The 22823-nt window shown below is 47.6% G+C and overlaps 9 protein-coding genes across 9 annotated transcripts; 4 read left to right on the forward strand and 5 right to left on the reverse strand.

Annotated features, from left to right (window-relative positions):
- Positions 1-302: 302 nt before the first annotated feature.
- Positions 303-2117, reverse strand: LHYA1_G006657 (putative MFS-type transporter protein; the record flags this gene model as incomplete). Its single annotated transcript, XM_031151592.1, has 5 exons — positions 303-440; positions 493-616; positions 664-910; positions 957-1567; positions 1618-2117. Coding segments are annotated over 5 exons (1620 nt in total), but the record flags the coding sequence as incomplete, so codon positions are not given.
- A 1307-nt stretch (positions 2118-3424) lies between these two features.
- Positions 3425-4636, forward strand: LPP1 (Lipid phosphate phosphatase; the record flags this gene model as incomplete). The annotated part of the gene is made up of 2 exons (XM_031151593.1): positions 3425-3628; positions 3683-4636. 2 exons carry the CDS (start codon positions 3425-3427, stop codon positions 4634-4636), a joined length of 1158 nt encoding a protein of 385 aa, XP_031003487.1.
- A 910-nt stretch (positions 4637-5546) lies between these two features.
- On the forward strand, positions 5547-6581 carry LHYA1_G006659 (uncharacterized protein; the record flags this gene model as incomplete). Its single annotated transcript, XM_031151594.1, has 1 exon — positions 5547-6581. One exon carries the CDS (start codon positions 5547-5549, stop codon positions 6579-6581), a length of 1035 nt encoding a protein of 344 aa, XP_031003486.1.
- Positions 6582-7128: 547 nt separating this feature from the next.
- On the forward strand, positions 7129-7654 carry LHYA1_G006660 (uncharacterized protein; the record flags this gene model as incomplete). The annotated part of the gene is made up of 2 exons (XM_031151595.1): positions 7129-7263; positions 7361-7654. The coding sequence occupies 2 exons, from the start codon at positions 7129-7131 to the stop codon at positions 7652-7654; spliced, it is 429 nt and encodes a 142-aa protein (XP_031003470.1).
- A 494-nt stretch (positions 7655-8148) lies between these two features.
- SAP1 lies at positions 8149-10888 on the reverse strand (the record flags this gene model as incomplete). The annotated part of the gene is made up of 3 exons (XM_031151596.1): positions 8149-8369; positions 8419-10732; positions 10799-10888. 3 exons carry the CDS (start codon positions 10886-10888, stop codon positions 8149-8151), a joined length of 2625 nt encoding a protein of 874 aa, XP_031003471.1.
- Positions 10889-12126: 1238 nt separating this feature from the next.
- On the reverse strand, positions 12127-13525 carry LHYA1_G006662 (putative mitochondrial carrier protein; the record flags this gene model as incomplete). The annotated part of the gene is made up of 8 exons (XM_031151597.1): positions 12127-12163; positions 12214-12685; positions 12732-12788; positions 12843-12935; positions 12985-13117; positions 13176-13211; positions 13265-13334; positions 13398-13525. Coding segments are annotated over 8 exons (1026 nt in total), but the record flags the coding sequence as incomplete, so codon positions are not given.
- A 1210-nt stretch (positions 13526-14735) lies between these two features.
- On the reverse strand, positions 14736-17639 carry atg9 (Autophagy-related protein; the record flags this gene model as incomplete). Its single annotated transcript, XM_031151598.1, has 3 exons — positions 14736-16106; positions 16156-16876; positions 16930-17639. The coding sequence occupies 3 exons, from the start codon at positions 17637-17639 to the stop codon at positions 14736-14738; spliced, it is 2802 nt and encodes a 933-aa protein (XP_031003469.1).
- Positions 17640-18110: 471 nt separating this feature from the next.
- On the forward strand, positions 18111-20249 carry COG6 (Conserved oligomeric Golgi complex subunit; the record flags this gene model as incomplete). The annotated part of the gene is made up of 2 exons (XM_031151599.1): positions 18111-18410; positions 18459-20249. The coding sequence occupies 2 exons, from the start codon at positions 18111-18113 to the stop codon at positions 20247-20249; spliced, it is 2091 nt and encodes a 696-aa protein (XP_031003466.1).
- Positions 20250-20291: 42 nt separating this feature from the next.
- Positions 20292-21308, reverse strand: LHYA1_G006665 (Acyl-protein thioesterase; the record flags this gene model as incomplete). Its single annotated transcript, XM_031151600.1, has 1 exon — positions 20292-21308. One exon carries the CDS (start codon positions 21306-21308, stop codon positions 20292-20294), a length of 1017 nt encoding a protein of 338 aa, XP_031003467.1.
- Positions 21309-22823: the final 1515 nt, after the last annotated feature.

The following is a 22823-nucleotide window of genomic DNA, read 5'->3' on the forward strand; positions in this document are numbered from 1 at the left end:
TCTATATGAATACCTTTGAAAACTCCCATTAACTCCTCTATCATTATACGCCTTTCTCCACATAAGGACCCTTAATTATGGCCCCTTAGACTCTCTATTGTGCTTTCCTGAACGGCCTTTATATTCCACACTGCCTGGAACACTCTAAATTGGTGCTGCTTTCTCTATCCACCGCGAGGCTTCTTCTTTTTCTAGAACGTACCGGCCGTAAAACGCGATAGGAGTTAATGTACGAGATATACCTCCCTCGTAAATCTACTTGTGCCTTTGATACCAATCAAGGTTGAGAAAAGTCCAATACCGGCAAATCCTACGCAGCACCAGAGACCTGTGCGGTATTGTGACATTATAGAGTGCCCTGGTTTTATTTCGACGGCTGTGACGATAGCACTTGTAAGTGCCAAGCCAACCCCTGATCCGATTTGAAACGCCGTATTGATCTGTCCATTGTTAGAGAAGTCTTCAATCGTTGGAATTGTTTATGAAACCAACCATTCCCCCGCAGAGAGATTTGACATTGTTTGGAACAGATGCCAAAAGAATCAACGTACAACAGCAATAAACAATCGTGACACCGGCCACGATCATTATACTTGTCGGGAGTACATGTTTCCAACTGTAATGCGTTAATAGTGATATTTCAATCGGGTTTAGTAGACTTACAAGTTTATGTCGCCCTCCTTCATCATACAGGTTGGGATAGGAGCAACCATGCAGATAAGCAACCCAATCAGAAGGATGTATTTGGTATTATACCTTTCAATTAACTGACCCATTCCTAGGGAAAACGCAAAGCCGGTCGCACCCATTGGTAAGAATCGCAATGCTGTTTGGCCAGCAGAGAACTGGTTAATCTCCTGCGCCACTAGCACCATGTAGTAAATGACAATTTGATAACTCCCATATGTAACTATTAGAAAAGTTAGTGTATGTCATAAAAAGGAAGGTGAACATACCAAAACCTGTTATCCACAACCCAGCAAAGTTTCGTATTTTCCACAAAGAGAGTGGCATGATCGGATTTCGAACTTTCTTTTCTACCCAGGTAAAGGCAAAGAGAAGTCCCACACTAAGTATCAATAGCACGATGATGAATGGTTTGTTCCAGCCATACAAACCACCAGAGCTCAGAATGAAACTCAGAAGAATTAGCCCCGCACTAGATAGGGCAGAGCCAACAAAGTCCAGCCGCGGCCGCTCATGGCCTTCCAATCTATCCTTTGGTAATATAACGGCGCCAGTTATAGCCAAGCTACCAGTAATTACGACCGAGATCCGGAAAATATAACGCCAGCCAAGCGAAGATGTCAAAAAGCCACCAACAATGAGACCTGAGCAAAATCCTACAGCACCAGACGCAGCGAAGAAGGAAAGCGCCAGAGTCCGGTCTTTCGCAACAAAGTACGAGGAAATCATCCCAACGGATGAGGGTACTGTCATTGCGGCACCAATACCTTGCAACGCACGGAAAACAGCCAATTGGATAAAGGAGGACCCAAAGCCGTTTGCTAAAGTCCAGATTGACATCCATGACATTCCGAGACAGAAAATAGTTTTACGTCCATATCTACACCAAAAAACTCAGCAAAAATCAAACAAGTATGAAGTTGGATTTACCGATCTGAAAGAACTCCCGAAAGCAAGAGAAAGCCTCCAAAGGTCAAGGTATAAGCGGAGATCAACCATTGGAGATCGCCCGCTGGCACATTAAACTCTTTCTGAATGGTAGGTAGCGCAATGTTCACGGCAGTCATAAAAATATTGTCCATGAGTTGCGACCCGCACGTTACCAGCAACACGAATGCTCCACGCCATGATCTGAGTTTGCCTATGGCGACATACGACGTTGCGATAGAAGTATGGTCGTTTAGCAACTCCACCATCCCCTGTTGCCCAACTGGGGACGGTGGTCGTGTGGATATGGGCGTGTTGAATTCAGAGATGTTGGGAGTGTATCCCTGAGATGGGATCACTGCTGAGGGTGATGGGATGGAGGGCAGTATCATTTCTGCTATTGTAGAGTTGGGGTTTTTACTATCTCGAAACGAGCTTGGATCGCCCATATTAGACCGTCGGCGGGTCCTGCCCATGTTGGAATTTGACGGCTCCAGAGACATCATGATTTGGAAAATATGAGTATAACTTAGATGATATTTAACAAAAGGTCGGATTCTTCAGATTCATCCATTCTCTGCTGATGTGTGCCGCGCTAGAGTGAAAAGTGAAAGTCTCCACATATGTACGGCTGTTCAAGCAACTAAGGTTTGCCGGCTTTTGAAGAGGTAGGTAGGGTGTGTGTTGTCACCAAATCTGCACATTTCCAATTTTCCACATTATATATACATATGCCTTTACTAGGCTTATATGGAGTCCGGCTCTCGGGAACTATTTCCTACCGGTTTGATTTCCAAATGAGGCGTGGATGATCGTGTCCAAGAATCTATCCGTCCAATTAATACTTCGCTTTACCCATATCAGAATTCTACTTCAAGTACAGAATTGCAGATTTGGTGACAACACGATCCTGTACTTTGAGCCCCATATAATCTAGGTGGCGTGTCGGAACTCTTGCCCTTGTAAGCCGCATGCGATAAGAAAATTTCTGTCTGCGGGATCTGTCGTCCGGAAAGATGGGGGAGTAGTAACAATTTGGCTAGGCTGCTAGTAAGGAGGTCTAAATCAACGATTATTGATATACTGTAGATCGTCAAGTAATTATTCAAATGTAGCTGGTGTAGTTTAATTCAAAACATTATTATTTTCCTGAAGCAGGCGCGCTAAACTCGAAGAGGCAGCGCATTCGAAGGTAGATTACCGGAGTATTATAAGCGAGTAGCCCCTTTCCATTAAAAACAACCTAATCTTTTTCTATAAATCCAAATTACACAAGGCCTTGATGGGTTTTATTCGCGATATCGATTGTTCAATTCGGGGCAGCTATGGCTCAAAATGCGTTACATAATATGATGCCACTAGATGACCCAAGGATGCGAAGTGAAGTAATGACCTTGAGTGAGACTTTACGAGTTTACTGAGTAATTAATGGCTGGCTTCCTGTAATCTGGCGATCTAAACAGTGCTCTCATCGTGTGTGGTTTCTCTGATAGTGGTCCCCTCGCGTGGAATGTTTTCGAAGTGAGCGTCTGTCATCTCCGTCCTCGTTCCTTCCCCAAGATATAATGCGCGACTTCCCAATGACTTCAATGCGCCTTCCTCAGCTTAGCTAGCTAACTCGGTCCTAATCATTGCCCAATCCTTCCTATTTTGCGAGTGATGTAGTTTGCTGTCGACGAGACTATTGACAACACTGCACTTTTTATACCGCTGCTCTTCGAATCAAACTCTGCTTTCTTAAGGGTATGATTAGCAACTCCTTTCCCGTCAACTTTGTCCATCAACTATACAATCTGCCTATCAATTCAAAATGGGGTTACTTTCACGCTTTCAGCGCAACAATACCACAGATCTAGCATCTGCCAGCAATACTCATGCCACTTCCTTTGGTAGCCATACTCGCAAAGACCCTCTTGTCACGAATATGTCTCAAAGACCAACCTTTCGCCGGTGGTTCACGGTGACATGGCTTGACCTCGTCACCATGGCAATCATAGGTGCGATCGGACTGGGAGTAAGTAACACCACACCATATCTCCCTTGCTATCCCGATCTAACATGTCTAAAGGTCTCCGAGGCTCACCCAGCAGCCTCCCGCTCATTCCCGATCTACTTTCAAGATGGCGAAATCGTCTACCCTCAATTCGCCTACCCCATGCGAAATGAGATCGTGCCCATCTGGGCTGCAACAGTTCTCGCTTTAGCAGTCCCTATTGCTGTTTTTCTCATATGCCAGATCCGAGTTCGTTCATTCTGGGACTTGAACAACGCCATCATTGGACTCGAGTACTCCCTCATCGCTGCGTCTGTTTTCCAAGTCTTCATCAAGTGGCTCATTGGCGGACTCCGATCACATTTCTTGGCCGTCTGCAAGCCTAACGTACCTGTTCAGGCAGCCCAGGAAACAGGAAACGGTTTGAGACAGATCATGTATGATCGTAGAGTTTGCACGGGAAACCAAAAGCAGATTGATGATTCTCTTGAATCATTCCCCTCAGGTCATTCCACAGCTGCGTTCGCTGGCTTTGTTTTCCTCTCCCTCTACTTGAATGCCAAGTTAAAGCTGTGGTCAAATTATCACCCTGACTTCTGGAAGTTGATTGCTATCTGGGCTCCCATCCTTGGTGCCACTCTCATTGCTGGTGCTCTTACAATCGATGAATATCACAACTGGTATGACTGCCTCGCAGGCGCAATTATAGGCACTGTCATGGCGCTCTCTGCTTACAGAATGGTGTATGCTTCCATCTGGGATTGGCGTACCAACCACATCCCACTCAACAGAGCTGTCCCTTTCAATGGCGCTAGACCAGAACTTGAGCATTCCGTCTTTACGCGTCAAGCTGGCTGGGGTGATGCAAGTAAACATGCTGGAGGCGAGAACCAGGCTGCTGGCCATGGACTTCAAGTTGGACCGGTTGCTAATGAAGATTATGGTCAGGGGCAAACTTCCGGTGTTATTCGCAAGCCTTTAGAAGGAACTGGGAATCATGCAAGGGCTGATCCAGGAAATTTGGTTTAGGGAGTCGGAAATGAGGTGTAGGTCGGCTACCTGAAGACTGAGCCTTTGAGCATAAATTATTCGATAGAAAGCCCTTTCGTTTTTTCTTCTTCGACGTACAAGATACCCGTTTACATTATTTCGTAATAGCCATCGACCTTCGGCCGCAAATATCTTTTTCAAGATGTAAATCTTTCTGTTCTCGTGCAACCTGAACTTTTTGAAAATCCGAGCACGATACAAGTGGCTCGAAGTCACATCGCATACTTGTACACTATGCGGTCTCGTTACCAGAACCATATTTACCCGATCCGGAATTTGTTGCACGTCGTCCCGAAGCCCAGAGCCAGTCAAGTGATAGATGATTATGTAATGCTATACTGAACGGTGCAATCCAACCCAGCCTGTTGGTTTTGACCACTTTTCAAAAGAGATAATATCAAGGATTTGACCATGACTTCGACAAGCTCAGGGATAATTTATCAAAGGTCATTTTTATAATATATTGATAACCCGGTGTTCTATGCCTTTTCTGGGGTTTGATCGGGGGTTTACATAGCGTCGAAAAGTGGGACGTGGTGTATTCAGTAATTCTTTACGCGAGATCACTATATGAAGTCTAAAAGTGCTATATCTAGTAATTCTTTACGCGATGCGCTAGTGTTTGTTAACCTTGTACTGTGTCACGCTGTACTTTGTTATGTATTTGCAGGATGATAGGAGGGATGGGATAGGGCGGCTGCTATCCATTCTCGGGACTTATAGACGCTCTATTGTTCTCCACTGGCAGATCAATATAAATTTGTGTCCGCCGCATAGACAAATCTTGAAATATAGGGCTAGAAAAAGATTATAAGATCTGGTTGATGTATAAAACCAAATAACAAAGATCCAGATAATCAAACCGCATACTGTACAAACGTTTGACAGAATGGCTGCCCCGCCAAGACCATCATTCGTGGCCGGAACCCCCCTCGCGGCGAATATATACGACTTCGTCTCAGATTACCTGAGCAGCTCGTCCCGCGATGCGCCATCCATGGCAGCTTCACTTACTTCCCTCATGGCACCAATTATGAAAACAGCTTCAGAGATACAAGAGATCTGTCATCTCTGGGGAATCATCTGCTTCATGACCACAACCTATCACCCATCATCTCCGAAACATTGGCTCCTCGTCGAACTCGTCCTCGAGATCAAAAAGTGCTCCGCGCCTCCGTTTGAGGGACGTCTTATGTATGAGAAGCAGTGGGGATGTGCGTTTTGGGTTGATCTTCCCATGTTGTCAGCTGTATGGGATGACTTTGAATTCGACTCACCGCTGGTGCCCCGCATGGCCGAGAGGAAGAGCGATCCGAATCTGTGGAGCAATAGGTTCCTGCCTGGGCCGTGGAGGAGCCGGGATATGATACCGATGTCGTCGGAGGCATGGGCGAGTTTGAATGCCTTCGGTGCGAGACTATACGCCCAGCCGTACATCAGCAGTCTTGAGGATAGGGCACTGTTCGCCTTGACTGAGGCGTTGGAGCACGAAAAATCTGCAAAGGCGTTGGATGATGTGGTGCCTGCCGCAGCGTGCTGGATTTTATACGCAGGGAAGAATATCAAGGAACATAATTCTGGCTATGAGACAGACTGTGTCAATGCTACGGGTATCAAGCGACTTCATTCACCGGCTTGGAGTAGAGGAAGTCTTTGGAAAGGCGCGAATGCGTTTTCAGACGAGAGATGGACATTTTGGAAGACGCGGTTTGGTGAGTTGGTGGATAGGACGGGTTTGAAAAGGAATACTCAACAGTATGCGAAGCAAGCCGGGGATGAGATGCGGCGGATTGAGTCAGTCTCGGCGCATGGACAGGTAGTAATATGCCGGAAGGGGTTTGGGGAAGGATGCTGCAATACAGCAGAGAAAGAATGTAATACACCTCCAACGAGGCGGCTACTCGTGAGCGATCTGTTGAATTAGGAGTGAAGGGGAATAGGGATTCCCTCAGTCTTATACCGGGAAATCTGGGGACTTGACACTATATCTCCAACGATTCCTAATACACATGAAAAATAATGAATTCAAAAGATTGAGCAAGCTCAAATACCTCAGGAGCTTTATTATATAGCTGAAGTGAAATGAACAACTCATTCTCAAAGGACAAAAGTCGCATAGACCTCCAACAAAGTGCCTAAATTGGCGTTGCATCTCTTCAACTCGAAGCACTAAGAACGCGACAAATCCCAAGCATTCAGCTGCGAAAGAGCAGAGACCATATTAAAACAAGAACTCAATGAAAAACAGACAAGAATCCATTCAAAAACAATCTATGAAGTCTACGAAAAAGAAAACGAAAAGAGATGCCATCGATCATACACAGCACGGTCACGCATCACATCCAGCCAATCGGCATTCCCTCCCAACCTCCGACCTCACACCTCCAAAAACATCCCATCCCATCCACACCATCCAAATCTATCAACACATCTTTCTCCTTTCAATCCATCCATCAATCAATCGCGGCACCATGAGGCTCCAGATCCAAAAGCTCGCCGCCTCGGCATCGCGGCAAATGAATGCAGTGGTAGTATCATCAGGCCTGATGGCAAAAACGGTAAAAGTTCGAATCGGAGTGCAGAAATGGAATAACCAGATCCAAAAAGTACCTTCCCCCTCCCCTCTCCCTCTCCCTCCGTCCCCCAATCCCTTCTTCCCAATCCATTTCAACCCCCTCAACTAACCTTCACCCCCCTCATCAGGATTTCAACAAAACCTCCCACCTCCTAGTCCACGACCCCCGCTCCTCGCTGCGCACCGGCGACGTAATCAGCATCTCGTCCGGGTGGCGCGTATCCAAGAACGTGCACCACGTGGTACGGGCCATAGTCGCGCCGTTCGGGGAGCCGATTGAGAGCCGGCCTGCTGTGCCGAGTGAGGAGGAGAGGCTGAAGGAGCGGGCGGTGAAGAGGGCCGAGAAGCTGAAGAGGAGGAAGGAGGCTAGGAGGATGGAGATGGTAGATGGCAAGGGGGAGGGGGAGAGGATTGAGTCGTGATGTGATGTGATGTGGTGATTTTTTGAGGTGGGGGGATGGTATGGAGAGATGGAGATGCATGAGGTGGCGAGCGAGATCAAGTGCGATATGATGGGGGGGCTATGATGCGATGGACGGCGATTGTATAAAGTGAGTGTACAATAAGAAAAGGCGTTCCGGCATGACATAGCATTGTACCATATACCAGACAGACAGGAGGTATTCCAGACGCGAATAGATATCATAGGCATTGTAATATATGCGCCCGCCTAGGTTAGAGGAAAAGCGTTTCCAAATTGGGTATATCCGTCACAATCGCGAGAGAAACACAACATTCTATAAGCCACAAACAAACATCTTGCATTCTATCAATGCAATGCCATTTATGCTATACCCTTCCATCCTAAACCCCGTCTCAAACTCGCAGTCCAGTCCTCAAGCCCAAGAAGAATCATAACCCAAATCCAATAGTCCAGAATCCTCACTCATAACTATCATTCAGCGTACAAAAGTCATCAACCACCCCTCTCTCCAAACTCCCTAGCCCAATCCTCGAATTCCTTAAGGCCCTGTTTACTAACACTAGGCCTAATGTTCACCAAACTAGCCTGGAAATCCACAAATTGTATTGGCCGTATCTGATCCATGGACATATGCAGTAGGGCTTCTCCGAGTGAGCGGAGTGGACCCATGGCTGCGTCCTTAGCTAGGGCTGTTATGTCTGAGCCCGAGAAACCTGGTTTGCGTGTTAGCCTAGATAAATAAGAGGGGGGAGAGGGAATTACCATCAGTTAGCTGGACTAGACGTTGGATATCCCTTTCGGCAAGACTGTGTTTCTGATGACCCAGCAAAGTTCTTAGTTGAACTGCCCGAGTTTCATCTTCTGGCAATGGGATATATTGCCGTCTGACGAACCGTCTTCGAGCAGCTTCATCAATTGCCCAAGGTAGATTCGTGGCAGCCAGCACCAAGACTCTACTAGCATCACCTTCCTTCTTCTCCTTATCGGTTTGTTCCCTTCCCGCTGCTGCACGTTGAAGATCACTCCACTGAATCAAAAATTCAGTCTTGATACGTCGCGTAGCTTCGTGCTCGCCAGATCCAGAGCGTGATGAGAGGAGCGAGTCGATTTCGTCAACGAAAATGATACTCGGTGCTAGAGCTTTGGCAAGTGAGAAGAGTGCCCGTACCAGCTTCTCCGACTCGCCTAGATATTTGCTCGTCAAACTACTTGCTGATATCGAGAAAAAAGTAGATCTCGACTCTGTAGCTACAGCTCTTGCTAACATTGTCTTTCCTGTTCCTGGTGGTCCAAAGAGAAGCATGCCTCTTGCCGGCTCGCGGAGACCCATGAAAAGATCTGGTCGTAAAAATGGGTACACGACTGCTTCTTTCAAGGCATTCTTAGCGATATCCAATCCTGCTACATCATCCCAATGAACTTCATCGCCTTGAACGACAATCTCGTTAAAGATCTGCTTTGCAGCTCCTTCATCTACACCCCGGGGTAGATTTTTCATTAAATGCGCAACCTTTTCTTCCCATGCACTCTTCGTTGAGTTTTTCTCTTCGTCCCCAGAATCGCCAGATGGAGGTGTTGTGAGATCTGCAAGGATCTCCTTTTCTTTTTGCTTTGGCTTTATTCTTCTTTTCGGCTTGGAAGCTTGGTTTCCACTGCTGTTTGTGTCATCATCCAGACTTTGTGAGGAGGTATCTTCATCCTTCGGCTTCTTCCCTTCTCGCCTCTGTGCTCTTCTTGCATCATCTCTCTCTTGATGTCGGTCGCGGTTTCGTGGGGATGAAGTAGTGGCTGGAATAGCTTTTCGCGAAATATTGCTAGAACTTTCTGCCTCCACATTTTCTTTCGGTGCAGGCTTTCGTCGCAGTGGTAGGTCATTCTCCGCTTTGGACTTCCTTGCATCAGTCTCTGGATACTCCTTGAGGTAGGTTGGATATGACAGAGGTTCAAATTTTGTAGGTTTTTTAGAATGGGGTGGTGGTGGACGTGGAGGTTTTGTTTTTTGGGGGATTGTAGCGGCCGTTCCTAAAGGAGACTTGGGGAGATTAAGATCAATAAGATCATGTAGGTTAGATTCAGTGAGCATAGAACCAGAGACAGCGCCCGGCTGACCTGGGTCCGTGGGTGGGAATGGATATGCATTCGATCGTCCTGTACCCCCGTATAGATCACCTCCTAATAAATCCACTGGGCTAGGTGACGATGGAGGATGACTGTGGCCATTATCAGGTACCAATGTTCGTGTCTTATTATCGTATCTGACGTGGCCCGAGGATGCAAGTCTGCCTCCTGTAAAATCACCCGAACTGTTCGTACGGCTAGTCTCCGGAAGGGTAGTCGAGCTATTATCGAGTTCCGCATCTAGGGTTCGTCCAAGTCTATCTCGGCCACCTTTTGAAGTCGACTGCCACGCCAAAGCAGCCGCTTTATTCGTCACAGGATTCTCTTTCCGTGCGGCCCTTGGACTCGGCTTCCTGCCAGATTTATCACTGGATCTCAACGTATGCAACATAGTCCTCCCCTTCTCTGGACTAGGACTCCTCGACATTGTCTTCTTCATAGGCGGAATCAGCATGCCCGCCGACATCGACGGTTCACCAGCCAATTTCGAACTCGAAGTACGGTAGCTCGAACCAGCGCCCGACTTCCTTCCTACCACAGCTCTCTCCGAGCTATTCTTGGGCGCTAGACTCGGTCTCGTGGGAAGCGGGGGAGGTTTTGAAATCCCCTCATAACTCACCGCAGGGATCGTGCCGTTGCCAATATAACCTGCTCCATTGTTTCGCGGTTGTTCCTCAGAAGAATGCCTCGGCGTCTGTCTGGACGATGATTTATGGATCTTGCCATCTTTTTCCTCCGCAGACGTCTCACCCGACGCCTTCTCCGAACGTGATGCTTTCAGAGCTTCTAACAAATCAACGCGCTCTTTACATTGCATCTCCATATCCCGCAGGCTATCTTTGAGTGCTTTCTCCGTCTCTGTTCTGGGAATGTAGCCGGCAGGGACGCGGTAGGCGTTGTGGTAATATATTTGGTCCAGGGCGGAGCGCCATGATCGAAGTGCTTCAGCCTCGTTGCCCTGTAATTCATCAGTATCCTTCCTCAATGCTGACAAAGAGGGGTAAAAAAAAGAGTCCAAACATACCTGGCCCTCGAAATAAACGGCAGTCGAGCATATCAAATAGCATTCATCGTACGTCTTCTGCAGCGACGACGCACTCTTGTTTCGCATCATGGCAGCACGGTTCCCTTGGTCTGCTCATGAATATCGTGGCGAGCTCCAAGGAATGTATCTCCAGTTCGTGCTCGTATTATCAGGTGAGAAAGTGTGCATCCGTGGTGGTTGTGCTTGTGCGAGGTCGCTGCTGTTGCTCATGTGCTTGCTTGCTCGCAATGGACGCTCACAAGATTCGCTTGATCCTGATGGAGGTGGTGGTGGTGGTGGTGGTGGTTGAACTGGGTTGCCCTTGTGACGTAGTACAAGGCCCCTGTCAACAAAATAATACCCCGCGTAGTTTCGAGTTTCACTGAAATGGTAGTCGTGATTGATTATCACTCCTCAAGCTTTCATGAATATTTCAAGGTATGGAAAAGGGTGAATGCTTTTCTTTTAAAACTCCGACTCACTTTTCATGAGCCTCACTTCTCTGCTTACGATGAGATCGAGGATACGAACATGGCGGTGCTAGATGGAGAATTAGGGTCCTTCTAGCGGCTATTTCCAAATCTTCGAGGCCGTCCAGTGGTGGAGCAGCCTCATCATTCAGCTCAGCCATCATGTGTGCGACGTGCGTGCCAATGAGGCAACCGTTACGCAAGAAAAGGTTAATAGTTAGCTAAGCCATAAGGTAGCCCTTTAACAAACTCGAACCTACTTCCTATTGCAGTAATCGTTGCTGCCGAAATCATTGTTAGCTTCTAAATAATAATCTACAAGTAGTTCTCAACCAACTTTCACGCAAATACAAAAGAACTTATGTATGTTCATAACGGCATGCATTATCTTCTCTCCTCGCCTCGCCTCCCTCTCGCTCATGGCATGCTCTTCTTTCTTATAAATACAATAGCACGCAAGCTCTAAAGCGCTCCTCCTCAACCCCATCCATGCATATGATTCACAAAAACGCCAAGTTGAACCTTCTCAGTCTCCCAGCTCAGTTAGGCGACTGGACGCGCTCCGCCCAAAACAAACCCCTTTCTAGTAAGGAGAAGTACGTTGTAGGAAATATGTACAAAAATCGAGAACTTTTTCTTTCCGCGCGGAGATATTTGGTGCCCGTCCCAGGAACAAAAGGAACACATAAGGCAAAGGTCGTGATATCCTGAATCTGGTATACTGCGGGCCTCGGTCATTCGGAGAAGAAGTGGCCAAGTATGTTTTGTCAGAAATATGTTATTAAGGTGTATGTTTCGCCAAGTCGCAGCCAACGACAAGTAAATCTTCAGTGGATCATGAATTGCTTCGCTGATGTCTTAAACAACAGTATCGTTTTTTCTGATGAAATATGCCCTGGAAATATCAGTTCTGATTTGCATCATTCGGGGACCAGGTAAACTCACTTGCAAGCCTCGTACGCCGACCAACAAATCGCAGTGCTTGGCATCGTAGTAACAACACGGGGCCGCATCCCTTTTAGAAATCCCCGGAAACCCTCTCTCTGGTGTAATAATGTGGCTCCCTCCATGAATCCACTAACGTTCCTCAGCGCAGCATCATTAGCTGTTCCTCTCGTCTGCAACATCGTCTTGACCACATCCATGGGAGTTGTAAGAGCCGCAGCAAATCCTCCAGCAACAGCTCCTGCAACGCAATGTGTTACCGGGTCATAAGCTTTCGTAGGGTTCATAAATGTCGACATCGAATCGTACGCGAGTAATTGAAGTGCCGTGAAAGGAACGGTCATGGAAAGCGTCGTGGGGTAGGAGACGTAGAATGCGGACACGCCTTCGCTCCGATAGACGTATTTTGCGCAGTCGAACATGGATCTGTACATCTTTTGCGAATTATGGATTTGCATGCGCTGCTTGATGACTGTAGATTATCAGCGGTGACCTCGGCCCTTGATCTCGAAACATACCATCGAATGGGTTCATGAGGCCATCACTCGCAATTGTTGCGCAAGCTCCGCTGGTGACTGGCCAAGGGTTAGTAGATATCCGTGGAAGCCGAAAAGTCCAACAATACTTACAGGAAGCAAGAGGGGTATGGACACCAGCCTGGTTACCTCCCATGACATGCTTTACAGCTTCAAGGGTAGCAAAGTAGACTGCGTGAGCCGGTCCTGTACATATATGAGCATTTGCCCCCCATAAATCGCCAGATGTACCAACCTGCTCCAACAACCACACTAGACATGCCTCGCCATAAACTGAGGACTCCCTCCCCCGTGGCTATTCGATAACCCCCCTGGATCATCCCATTGTAGACTGCGGAGGGGGTTGGATTGAGGATTTGCATTCGTGTCTGCGCGGCAGTCAGTAACAATGTCTTGACATCATTCCCAGGGGCAAACATCGCGCACCTTGATAGCATCAATCGGGTACATGACGGTGTGCTCCTATAAACATATCAGTCTGCAATGCCTATCGGGTCGTTTTTCGAGGTGCTTACAGCTATTCCAGCAAATGCACCAGCGGCCATGTTCTGCATCAACGAGAAGTTCGGCGGCAGGGCCTCATATCTAATGATAAGCAGTCAGTAATCTGTATAGGTATTAAGGTCACTGATATATGGCAGCACGTACTCATACTCTTCTGCGGCCTCTGTATTTGGCTGGGCCATTGGGGGGGCCACTGCCGCTCCTCCGAATGTATTTGATTGCAGAGCCAGGATGACGGCGTCTTGGATAGCAGCGGGAATGGTGGAGTGGCACTGGCTTGGGGGCGAGTCCGGAATATGGGGGAATGTATCGCACACTTGGGCCGCGTGCGATTTGAGATGGAGTGGGAGCGGAGAGGAGAAGGATTAGTGAGGTTGGGCTGACTGCTTGGTGATTTGGAGAGGTGTATTTTATCGATAATGGAGTTCTTGCAGCGCAGCAAAATGTCCAAAAATCAAGCGAAGCAGGGGTGTGTAAATACACCGAGGAACTGAGCTAGACTTCCCAAACCTTCATCTACAACAACAAAAAAGACTGATGAATCAAGGATAGTCCATTTGTATTTATTTCATGGATGCTAACGCTGCAACATGTCTAGGACTCTAGGTATCATATCTCACAAGTGCAGTAGCAGGATGTAGTAGTGGCCCGACCTCTTTCTCTCGTTCTTCCATTCATTCATCCATTCTCTCTCTCTCTCTCTTTGAATATGAACTATACGGTACATAGCTGCACTACCACCGGCTTCTACCTCATCCCGTGTGTTGCATAACAGCGCGGGTTTCTCCGGCTTCGCAACTTGCCTCGAGTGGTCTGGTCGCATCTGATAAAGTGTCCCTGTCCACATTTCCAGGCCCCTGCATTCTCTTAGCCCCTAGCGAAAATCATCACAGGATCCGGGGTTCAGAGTTTATCAGATCCAAAAATCCTCCCAGTACAGCGCCCCATCGTACCACTTTTATACAAACTCAGCTCACTTCCCCTACAGTACCTTACCTCCCACGCCAGTGCCAGATTCCCATGTCCCAAGGTACCGGATTGCCATGATGCAATTCTGGAGACTGTGCCGTGTGGCTTTGTGGCTATCACCCGCCGTTTCTGAGTCTCTTCCTTTCCTTGTCACGAGTTTGCGCCAAGTGGGGCCACAGGAGAAACTCTCTGTTGAGCCCCGTTCTGCATCGGGAACGCTGGCGATATGCTTACCTATCACCAAGTAATTTGTGAAGGGTAAAGCTATAATATGTGGATTCCTCCTTTACTGTCCGGAAATTCGGAATCTAGAACCCAGGTCCATTTTGTAAGCCGCGGAGATATGGGATAGCCAATTGCATAAAGCCGACTCGGCCGATAAGCTTCAAACCACTAATGATAACAATATATTGGTATAGCTGTATTCAAATGTATGATATCAAAACTCGCCATCCGAATGTCTTCCATGCCAAAACTTCCCAAACTCCACAAATTGCCTAATCCCGCTGAAGATCAAATATTTATCCCAGTTCTGCCATCCGTTTGTGCCTTGTGAAATTGATAAAACAATCCCAATACCCCCCCTTCAGCTGCCTCCCCATCGCCCTCATCTTCAGCATCTTTACTTGTAGCCCTCGTGGGCGATGTCTCCCATCTGGACTCCTCAAGCCCGACCACACTTTCATGAAGATTGCTTGATCCACGACCCTGCTTCTTATTCTTGCCATTACTCGGCTCATCTTCATCTTCAGTTGGCTCCTCGATAATATTGTTTCGTGCTTGATATTGAGAACGAGAGGTGCCGGTACGTCTCCCACTACGCCCTCCAAATCCAGATGTGGATGGCTGGTGATGCGGGTCCAGCAGAATTGAGGTCATCGGTGACCCCTGCGCACCCGTTGGAGCGAATCGTGGAGTCCGAGAGGACTGAGGTCCGCCAACACCCGGTGCTCGACTTCCTAGGCGTCTCTCACTGCGGCCCATTCTTGACGTCTGCATATCTCCGCCAAGAGTCGGTGACATGAGTCCAGGGAAAGCGGGAGGAGGATGGAACTGGTGCTGCTGCTGCTGTCGCATGCCAGGAGGCACATGTCCTTGAACTCCAGTCTTAGGATTAAGCAGGTAGTTATCAATAAACCCATAGTACGATGCTGTCATCTTGCCATGCTTCGTAGAATAATAGTCATCCCGAAGGTCTGCTCGATCTTTGCCTTGCGGAGCCCCTCTTCCATCCCCTCTCTTGAAATCAAACACAGCAAAGGAGCAAACATATCCAACTCCATCAACATGGACAGTGAACTCCCGGAAAAAATCAATAATCTGATCGCTACATCTCGAGAGACTGAACCAAAGAAGGAAAGGGGTAATGATAATATTGAGTATTTCCTCTAAAAATATCATTATCTTCATCTGATAAAGAGTGGCAAACTCCCTTTTAACTTCATCGCTATGAAGCCTGTTTTCCCAGTGAGGTGGCTTGTAGTGTGTATAATCAATCACGTTCCGTAAAGCGTATTCGGGGTCGAAGACAAGATTCTCCTCCGGAATGGTACCATTCATGGCTGCCCAGACCGCACCAAGAAGAGTGACATAGAAAGCAACAGTCCTGTCTGGGGTTATCTGGAAGGTGAGAAACAGCTCTGGGTCCAGTAGGGTTGTAACAACTAGAACTGAAACTATGGCGCCTGCCACGAACGCTACAAATCTGGCAAAATGGGCCGTCTTAACCTTTGGGAACTGGTCGAGATAGCGTGAGGCAAATGGATACGACATGTTGAGTCGCTGATGGAAAAGATGGTGAAGCTCATTGAACTCTCGAAACTTCCACTCAGCCAAAGGCGTGTACCGCCGTGATCCAATAGCAGCAGGGTCCTTTTTGTACTCCTAATGATGCATTAGCGTGAACCAAGCAGGCTGAGAAGGGGATCAATACGTTGAAATATCTAAAGAAATACAAGACCATGAGATATAATATAATGACAGGAGCAAGAATGGCATTCATATATCCTGCGAACATAAACCGGGCTTTCAAACCATCACTCAACTGTTTGCGATGAGAGTCCTTCAAGACTAGTTGTCTAACCTGGCCGTACTCGTTGAAGATTAAGCCCATAATGCACCAATCTAAATTCCATAGCAAAGTCCTTGAAAAGAGTTGACGGGCCCCTAGAAATGGGAATTGCAGTGTCAGGTCCAGTATATCCTTGTTGAACAAAGCAATAAGATAGTTTTCCTTTCTCATCAGCCTATTTGCAATGTCGTGCGCATCGAGTCTTTCTTTTGAATTACTTCCGAGGTACTTTCGATTTGAAGGCGATATCTTCTCAACGGTGATCGGATTCGCGTCTCTGAGGGCCATGATTCGGGCAACAACGTCTTGCCATAAAACTGTCTGCATGTCGCTATCGGGAATTACAAGAAGTTGCTCGTAGAAGTCACGCAAGCGTATTAGACGTGGAACATCAACCATGAGTTGGTACACCTGGAAAAGGGAATACAAAGTAAACAGCCAAATGGCGACATTTGGCATCCCTGAGATTTTTGATGTGCATTTTGGTACAATGACTTCAGATAACTTCCTGCTGCTGGAGATTCTGTCGTATTCCACGCACTGCGTAAGAAACGTTGTAAAGACGGCAACAAATATACTCGTGCTGTATCTCGAAGTCAGTGAGAGCATTACCCACGTGCATCAAGAAAAGCTTACGCCAAATCAACAGTTCTCGCGAGCAAGATGCACCATATTCCAGCTCCGAGATAGTAATCATATACCTCTGCCATGAAGTTATCCAGGTTTGTAACATTTATCCACCTCCACATTGCTTTATCCCTGGCACTACCTGTGAGCATCCCCGCCCGTTGAGGAGTTGCTTGCGGTCTCTCAGAGGTGGGTTCTTGGTGAAGCCGCTGCTGAGCCTGAGCAGCTTCCCAATGGGCTCTATTTTCTCTATTGGGTGGCCCAGGTATGGGAGGCTGTCTCATTGGTTGGAGTGTCTGTCGGACTCGTGGCTGACTTGGAGAGCTCGGGCCTGGCATCTCGCTGCCTTCCATCAGAAGAGAATGTGGCACCTCATCATCCCCATCTTCTTCAATCAGTCTGGGGGACTGTGGAAGCCATTTCGAGCGATCTCCTTGTGTTTTCCCCCTTCGTTCCGCTCCTCTGCCGTGCGGTCCATCTCTCTGGGCGGCCGGAAGAAATGCTGTGCTTTCGCTCGTGATCCGGCTATCTTCGTCGTTGAAGTCTGCATTTCCCAGCTCATCATCACGAAACTGCAGGTTCGCTTCATCGAGGGCTAGGCCCGCTCGCTCCTCCAGATCCGATTCGGAGCCCTCATCATGGGCTCTGAGGTCGTCATATATCGAACGGCCGGTAGGGTTCGTGGGTAATAGACGCGACAATATGTTTGAGGTCATCATCGTGTCAAAGGTTGCTAGTAGATACCACTATCTCACAGTCTACAGAGTTGTTGAGACAGACAAGCTACTCTTTGGGTAGAGTTGGTTAGCAGAAAGTAGCCCAGGAACGACGATGAGTGGAGGCGAATGGATGGGCATTTGGCGTTGTTAGGCTTCTGAGACAAGGCGGGATCCAAATGCTGTGCGGCAGATAATCATGCCATGCTGTTGTTATAAGGTCAAGTCACCAGGTCTGTTGCTGTTATTACTTTCCTGTACCGTATTGCAGGCTCAAGGACCACGAGTGAGTGGTGAATGACTGTTATCGAGGTTCGGCGATGGCGCTTGTACTTAGCGCAAGGCTGAAAGATCAGCCTTGTCTTACGAGTATTTCTAGGCCCAATATAGGATAGTCCAGCCCAGCGGCCGAGTTTCTCTCCAACAACTAACTGTTAACAAGTTGTACGACTCTCACGGTCAAAGTCCATGATTATGGCCAGTGACTATTTTCTTGCCCGAAAGACTTCTGGTCTGAGTCTGGGCGAGGGCAATGAACCACCAGGATCGCCCACAAGCCCGCAAGCTCTCCGAACCAATCCGCTCTCCTCCAAGGTCACGAGTGTCCTTTCAGCGTCCTATGCCGATCCTGATATAAAGGATGCGCTGAGGCTCCTCGATAAACGCAACGTAGAAAACAATGCTGAAACGCGGCGGCAGCTGAGGCTCGATGTGCAGAAAGAAGTCATAGAAAGCAATGGGGATATTATTCGGGAATTTGGCCACGTTGCGGAGGTGTGTCAAATACCACCAAAATCCGAACTCCGTGACTGATTCCTATAGCAACTCAAACGCATTGGTATTACCATTGCGAGTCTCAATGAAGGCTGTGAAGAGATGAAACGTCACATAAGTTCGGCTCACACGGAAACTGCCCCGGTGCTCGAAGATGCCACCGACTTGATCAAGCAGAAGAATCACGTTGAATCAAAACAACAGCTGCTAAAAGCGTTCAATGCCCATTTTGTCATATCGGATGATGAAATGTCAGCTCTTACGTCAACTGCTGAGCCCGTGGACGACAGGTTTTTTGCCGTTTTGACAAGGGCAAAGCAAATCCAAACCGACTGCGAGATTCTACTTGGGACGGAGAATCAGCGCCTTGGACTTGAGGTCATGGACCAGATCTCAAAGAACCTAAATAGTGCGTTTCAAAAGCTTTACAGATGGATTCAGCGAGAATTCAAAACACTCAACTTGGAAAATCCCCAAATTAGCTCAGCGATACGGAGAGCTCTTCGAGTTTTGGCAGAACGTCCATCTCTTTTCCAGAGTTGTTTAGATTTTTTTGCCGAAGCGCGAGAACATATACTCACGGATGCCTTCTACACCGCACTAACTGGCACGTCTGTTAATGGCCAAGAGGATACTTCTGTGAAACCCATTGAACTAGTCGCACATGATCCACTGCGATATGTCGGAGACATGTTAGCCTGGACTCATTCTGCGACCGTTAGTGAGCGAGAAGCTCTCGAGGTTCTATTTATCTCCGACGGAGATGAAATTGCGAAAGGCATCCAGGCTGGGCGAGATAGTGAACCCTGGAATCGGATTGCGGATGACGGTGCTTCCAGCAGCTTTGATGGACTTAAAGCTCTAAACGAGTTGGTGGATCGAGATGTCACCGGAGTTGCAAGAGTACTGCGTCAACGTATAGGCCAAATGATTCAAAGTCACGAGGAGACGATCATGGCGTACAAGATCGCGAACCTCCTGAACTTTTACCGTATTACGTTTTCCAAGCTACTCGGTGAAGAATCAGTTCTCCTTGAGGCTTTATCCACTTTGGAAGAATCGGCACTACGCCAATTCCGAGCCTTGATGCGTGACCATGTCGCTGGGCTCCAGACGGAAACCCATGTCCCTCCAGCAGATTTGGGTCCTCCCAAATTTTTACAAGACGGCTTGAAACAACTCACAGCCATTATGAAAACATACGAGACCTCTTTCACATCTGCAAACACACGAGAGACTGGTTTCCAGCCCATACTCACAGAGGCATTCGATCCATTCATTCAAGAAAGTAAAAAAGTAGCTCAGGGTTTGGAGTCGCCTCAGAGCGCAATATTTTCCATTAATTGCCTGTTGGCAGCCCGAACAACTCTTGCTCCATTTGATTTCACGACCGAGCGTCTATCTAACACGCAAGAATCCGTCGAAGAGTACGCCAGGGGGCTCATTGAGCACCAATATTCATTCTTCCGAAACAACTCAGCATTGCAGCCTCTTCTCCAAGCTTTAGCGCCATTGTCAGACACGAAAGAAGACCTTAAATCCATCCGGTCGCTCGGAACTTTCCAGCCGGAGCCATTGACCCAGGCGAGCCAGACCCTGGATGACTTTCTCCCGTCAGCACTCATGGATGCCATGGAGAACCTCAAGCACTTGCAAAGCTCTAAACTGGCTAGGGAGATAACAGAAGCAGCTGCAGAAAGATTTTGTGACGACTTTGAGCAGGTAGAAGATAAGTTGATCGCTGCTGATGAGATTTGGGAAGAGGAAAATGATGAAAAGGAACCCTTGCGAGCGTTTTTCCCTCGTACCGGCGGGGAAATACGGGTCTTGCTATCTTAAAAAGCTGGATCAAGCTTCATAGTTGTTCAGTTAGACTGCTTGTTAAGAAAGACAAAGCTTTTCTTCAAGAAAGCCAAAGATATTACCCAGCATTTCCTCCGAGTACCAGTGCCCCAGACCTTCATATTCCACCATCTGAACATCAGCTCCCAGGAGGTCCAAGCAAGTTCTAGCTTCCCTACCCCTCTCGATAGGAACCTTCTCATCTTCCGTACCATGTCCCATAAAAACAGGAACATCTCGAAACACCATCCCTGCCTTATCCTCCATCTCGATTTCATCCCTCAAGAACGTGACAGCTTGCATTGGTAAGTCCTGCTTGGTGATTCGGTCGTTCTCAAACCCATTTCTACCGTCATTTTCATCCCCAGAATTGCAGAACGGGTCATCGTCGTTATCTCTTTCATCCTCGCCAAAGAGGTCCTCACCATCTTCCTCGCTGCCGCCTTTCACAATATCCTCAATATGATTTGCAAACGGTAGATATCCGCACATCCCCACGGTTGCAGCGAACGCTTTCCCATCCCAAGTCAAAAGCGAGACCAAAGACGTAGCACACCCCTGACTAAGACCCCACAACACCACGTTCTCCTCCCCCACCTCCCTAATCTCTCGCTCCAAGATCCCGTGCACATACCCCGCACTCTTGCGCAGACCAGCTCGCATCAGCTCCTGCCGTTTGGAGAACTCCTCCATGTGCCAGTGATCGAACCACTGATGCGTAAGTGAACGTTTGTAGATGGTGGCGCGGTTCCGGGACGCGGTGAGGAAGATGAGTTTGGCGTGCGGGAATGCCGTTTGGAGGGTCTCGCCGGATGGTGTGATCATGGAGAGGAGGGGAGGGGCGAACCTTTCGGCCGTGGAGCCCCGGCCGTGTAATATGATGAAAGTCTGTTTGTGCTCTTGATGGGGCGAGACAATTATGGGATCTGGGAATTGTCCTGGCACGTCCTTTGCTCGTGAAGCGCGAGGACTGTCTGGCACAGGTGAAACTTGTCCAAGCTTAGAGGGTTCGCCTGATGTGTGGCCCAAAAGGGCATTTTCTCCTTGGGAAACCATTTTTGCATTGTTGGCATTGTCATTGTAGCAGTTCCTCAATATCCAAGTGTATGCGGGGCAGATCAGTGGAAGGGAGGAAGAAGCATTCGGTGCTTTTTTCCCCTTTCGAAATCGTGATTGCTTTAACAAATGAAACTTTGACCGTATGTACTCTAGGTTGGGAATTGTTGCAAGAAAGTATTGATTGTAATTTTTAGTATTGGTTGCAATCATTCAAGAGATATCTGAGGTAGGTGAGAGTGAGTCATTCTTGTGCGTGATCACCTGATTCCTATCAATATTTTCAAATTCAGACCGAGGCTAGTTTAGAGACCAAGTGAACGTCAAGAATAGATGATCTTACTTTCTTGATAAGCTCCAGGAGCTGCCACAGCAAAATTCCCTTTCCAGTAGCGACTATACCTTAGTAACTCTCCCGCGTCCCTTTACGAAAGCTCCAGAGCGTTGGCCATCTCATTTCTTACCTTACCTTTTTGATATATAAAGCTTCTACATACATTATTTGCGTGACAATATAACAGCTTATATAAAATCACCAAAGCTCGTATCGAAGCGCGATCTCGGCCAGCCATTTTCAGGCCCCATGGCCGTGCTCAGCTCGCTAAACTATAGGGGTAAGAAACAGCAAGAAGCAGGGCCTGACCTGAGCATGCTCGAAGACCCAGGGGAAGCTGTGCCTAGCAATACAGAAGCAACGTTGCTTCAACTTCAATCACCCCCTGCGATGAAAGAGAAACTAAAAATAAACGCAGAATAGTCGGAAAAGGGGACTCATAAAAAGTCGTCTTTTACAGCAACTTCTGAATATTGTTGTGGCACTTGTTAAACTTGTTACACTTGTTGAGTCATCCCTGCAACTGTGACAGAATACCAGACAAACTTTTACTATGGTAGAACAATTATTATTTAATAGAGACAAGGTTGATTTCGGGATCCAGAAGTAGAGAGATACCAAGATCCGAGGTCTTTACGTTACAACTGGCATAGACCACAAACTTGGAAACTAGACATCAGAACATACCTAGTAACAACTTAACAACATGAGCCGAAATGCACGAAACCAGAAGACGACTTTTCTGAGCAAAGCTGAGAGCCTGAGAATGAAGTCTTGTAGTTGCACATAGCCGCAGCCTGTACCCATTCTGAATCGGAACTGTGGTCGATCCATTGGCTGTGATGTTCCAAGTGCTGCCTGCCCCCCTTCCTTCCCTTCCCTCCCCCCTTTTCATCCGGTCTTATCTTATGCGGTCCACGCCATACAGTACATAGACGAAAAAGAAAGAGTGCATTTTCCCCATTCCAATTACCCAGGAGTTTTGGAGTTGGCAACTTTGTAATGGTGGAGGAGGAGTGCGATAAGGACAAGTCAGCGAAAATGATGTAGAATAATAAGACGAACAAACATTGTAAAGATATTGGATAGGATAGGATAGGATAGGATAGGATAGGATAGGATAGGATAGGATAGGATAGGATAGGATAGGATAGGATAGGATAGGATAGGATAGGATAGGA

Source organism: Lachnellula hyalina, assembly GCF_007821495.1.
Source record: "Lachnellula hyalina strain CBS 185.66 chromosome Unknown contig00121, whole genome shotgun sequence".
NCBI lineage: Eukaryota > Fungi > Ascomycota > Leotiomycetes > Helotiales > Lachnaceae > Lachnellula > Lachnellula hyalina.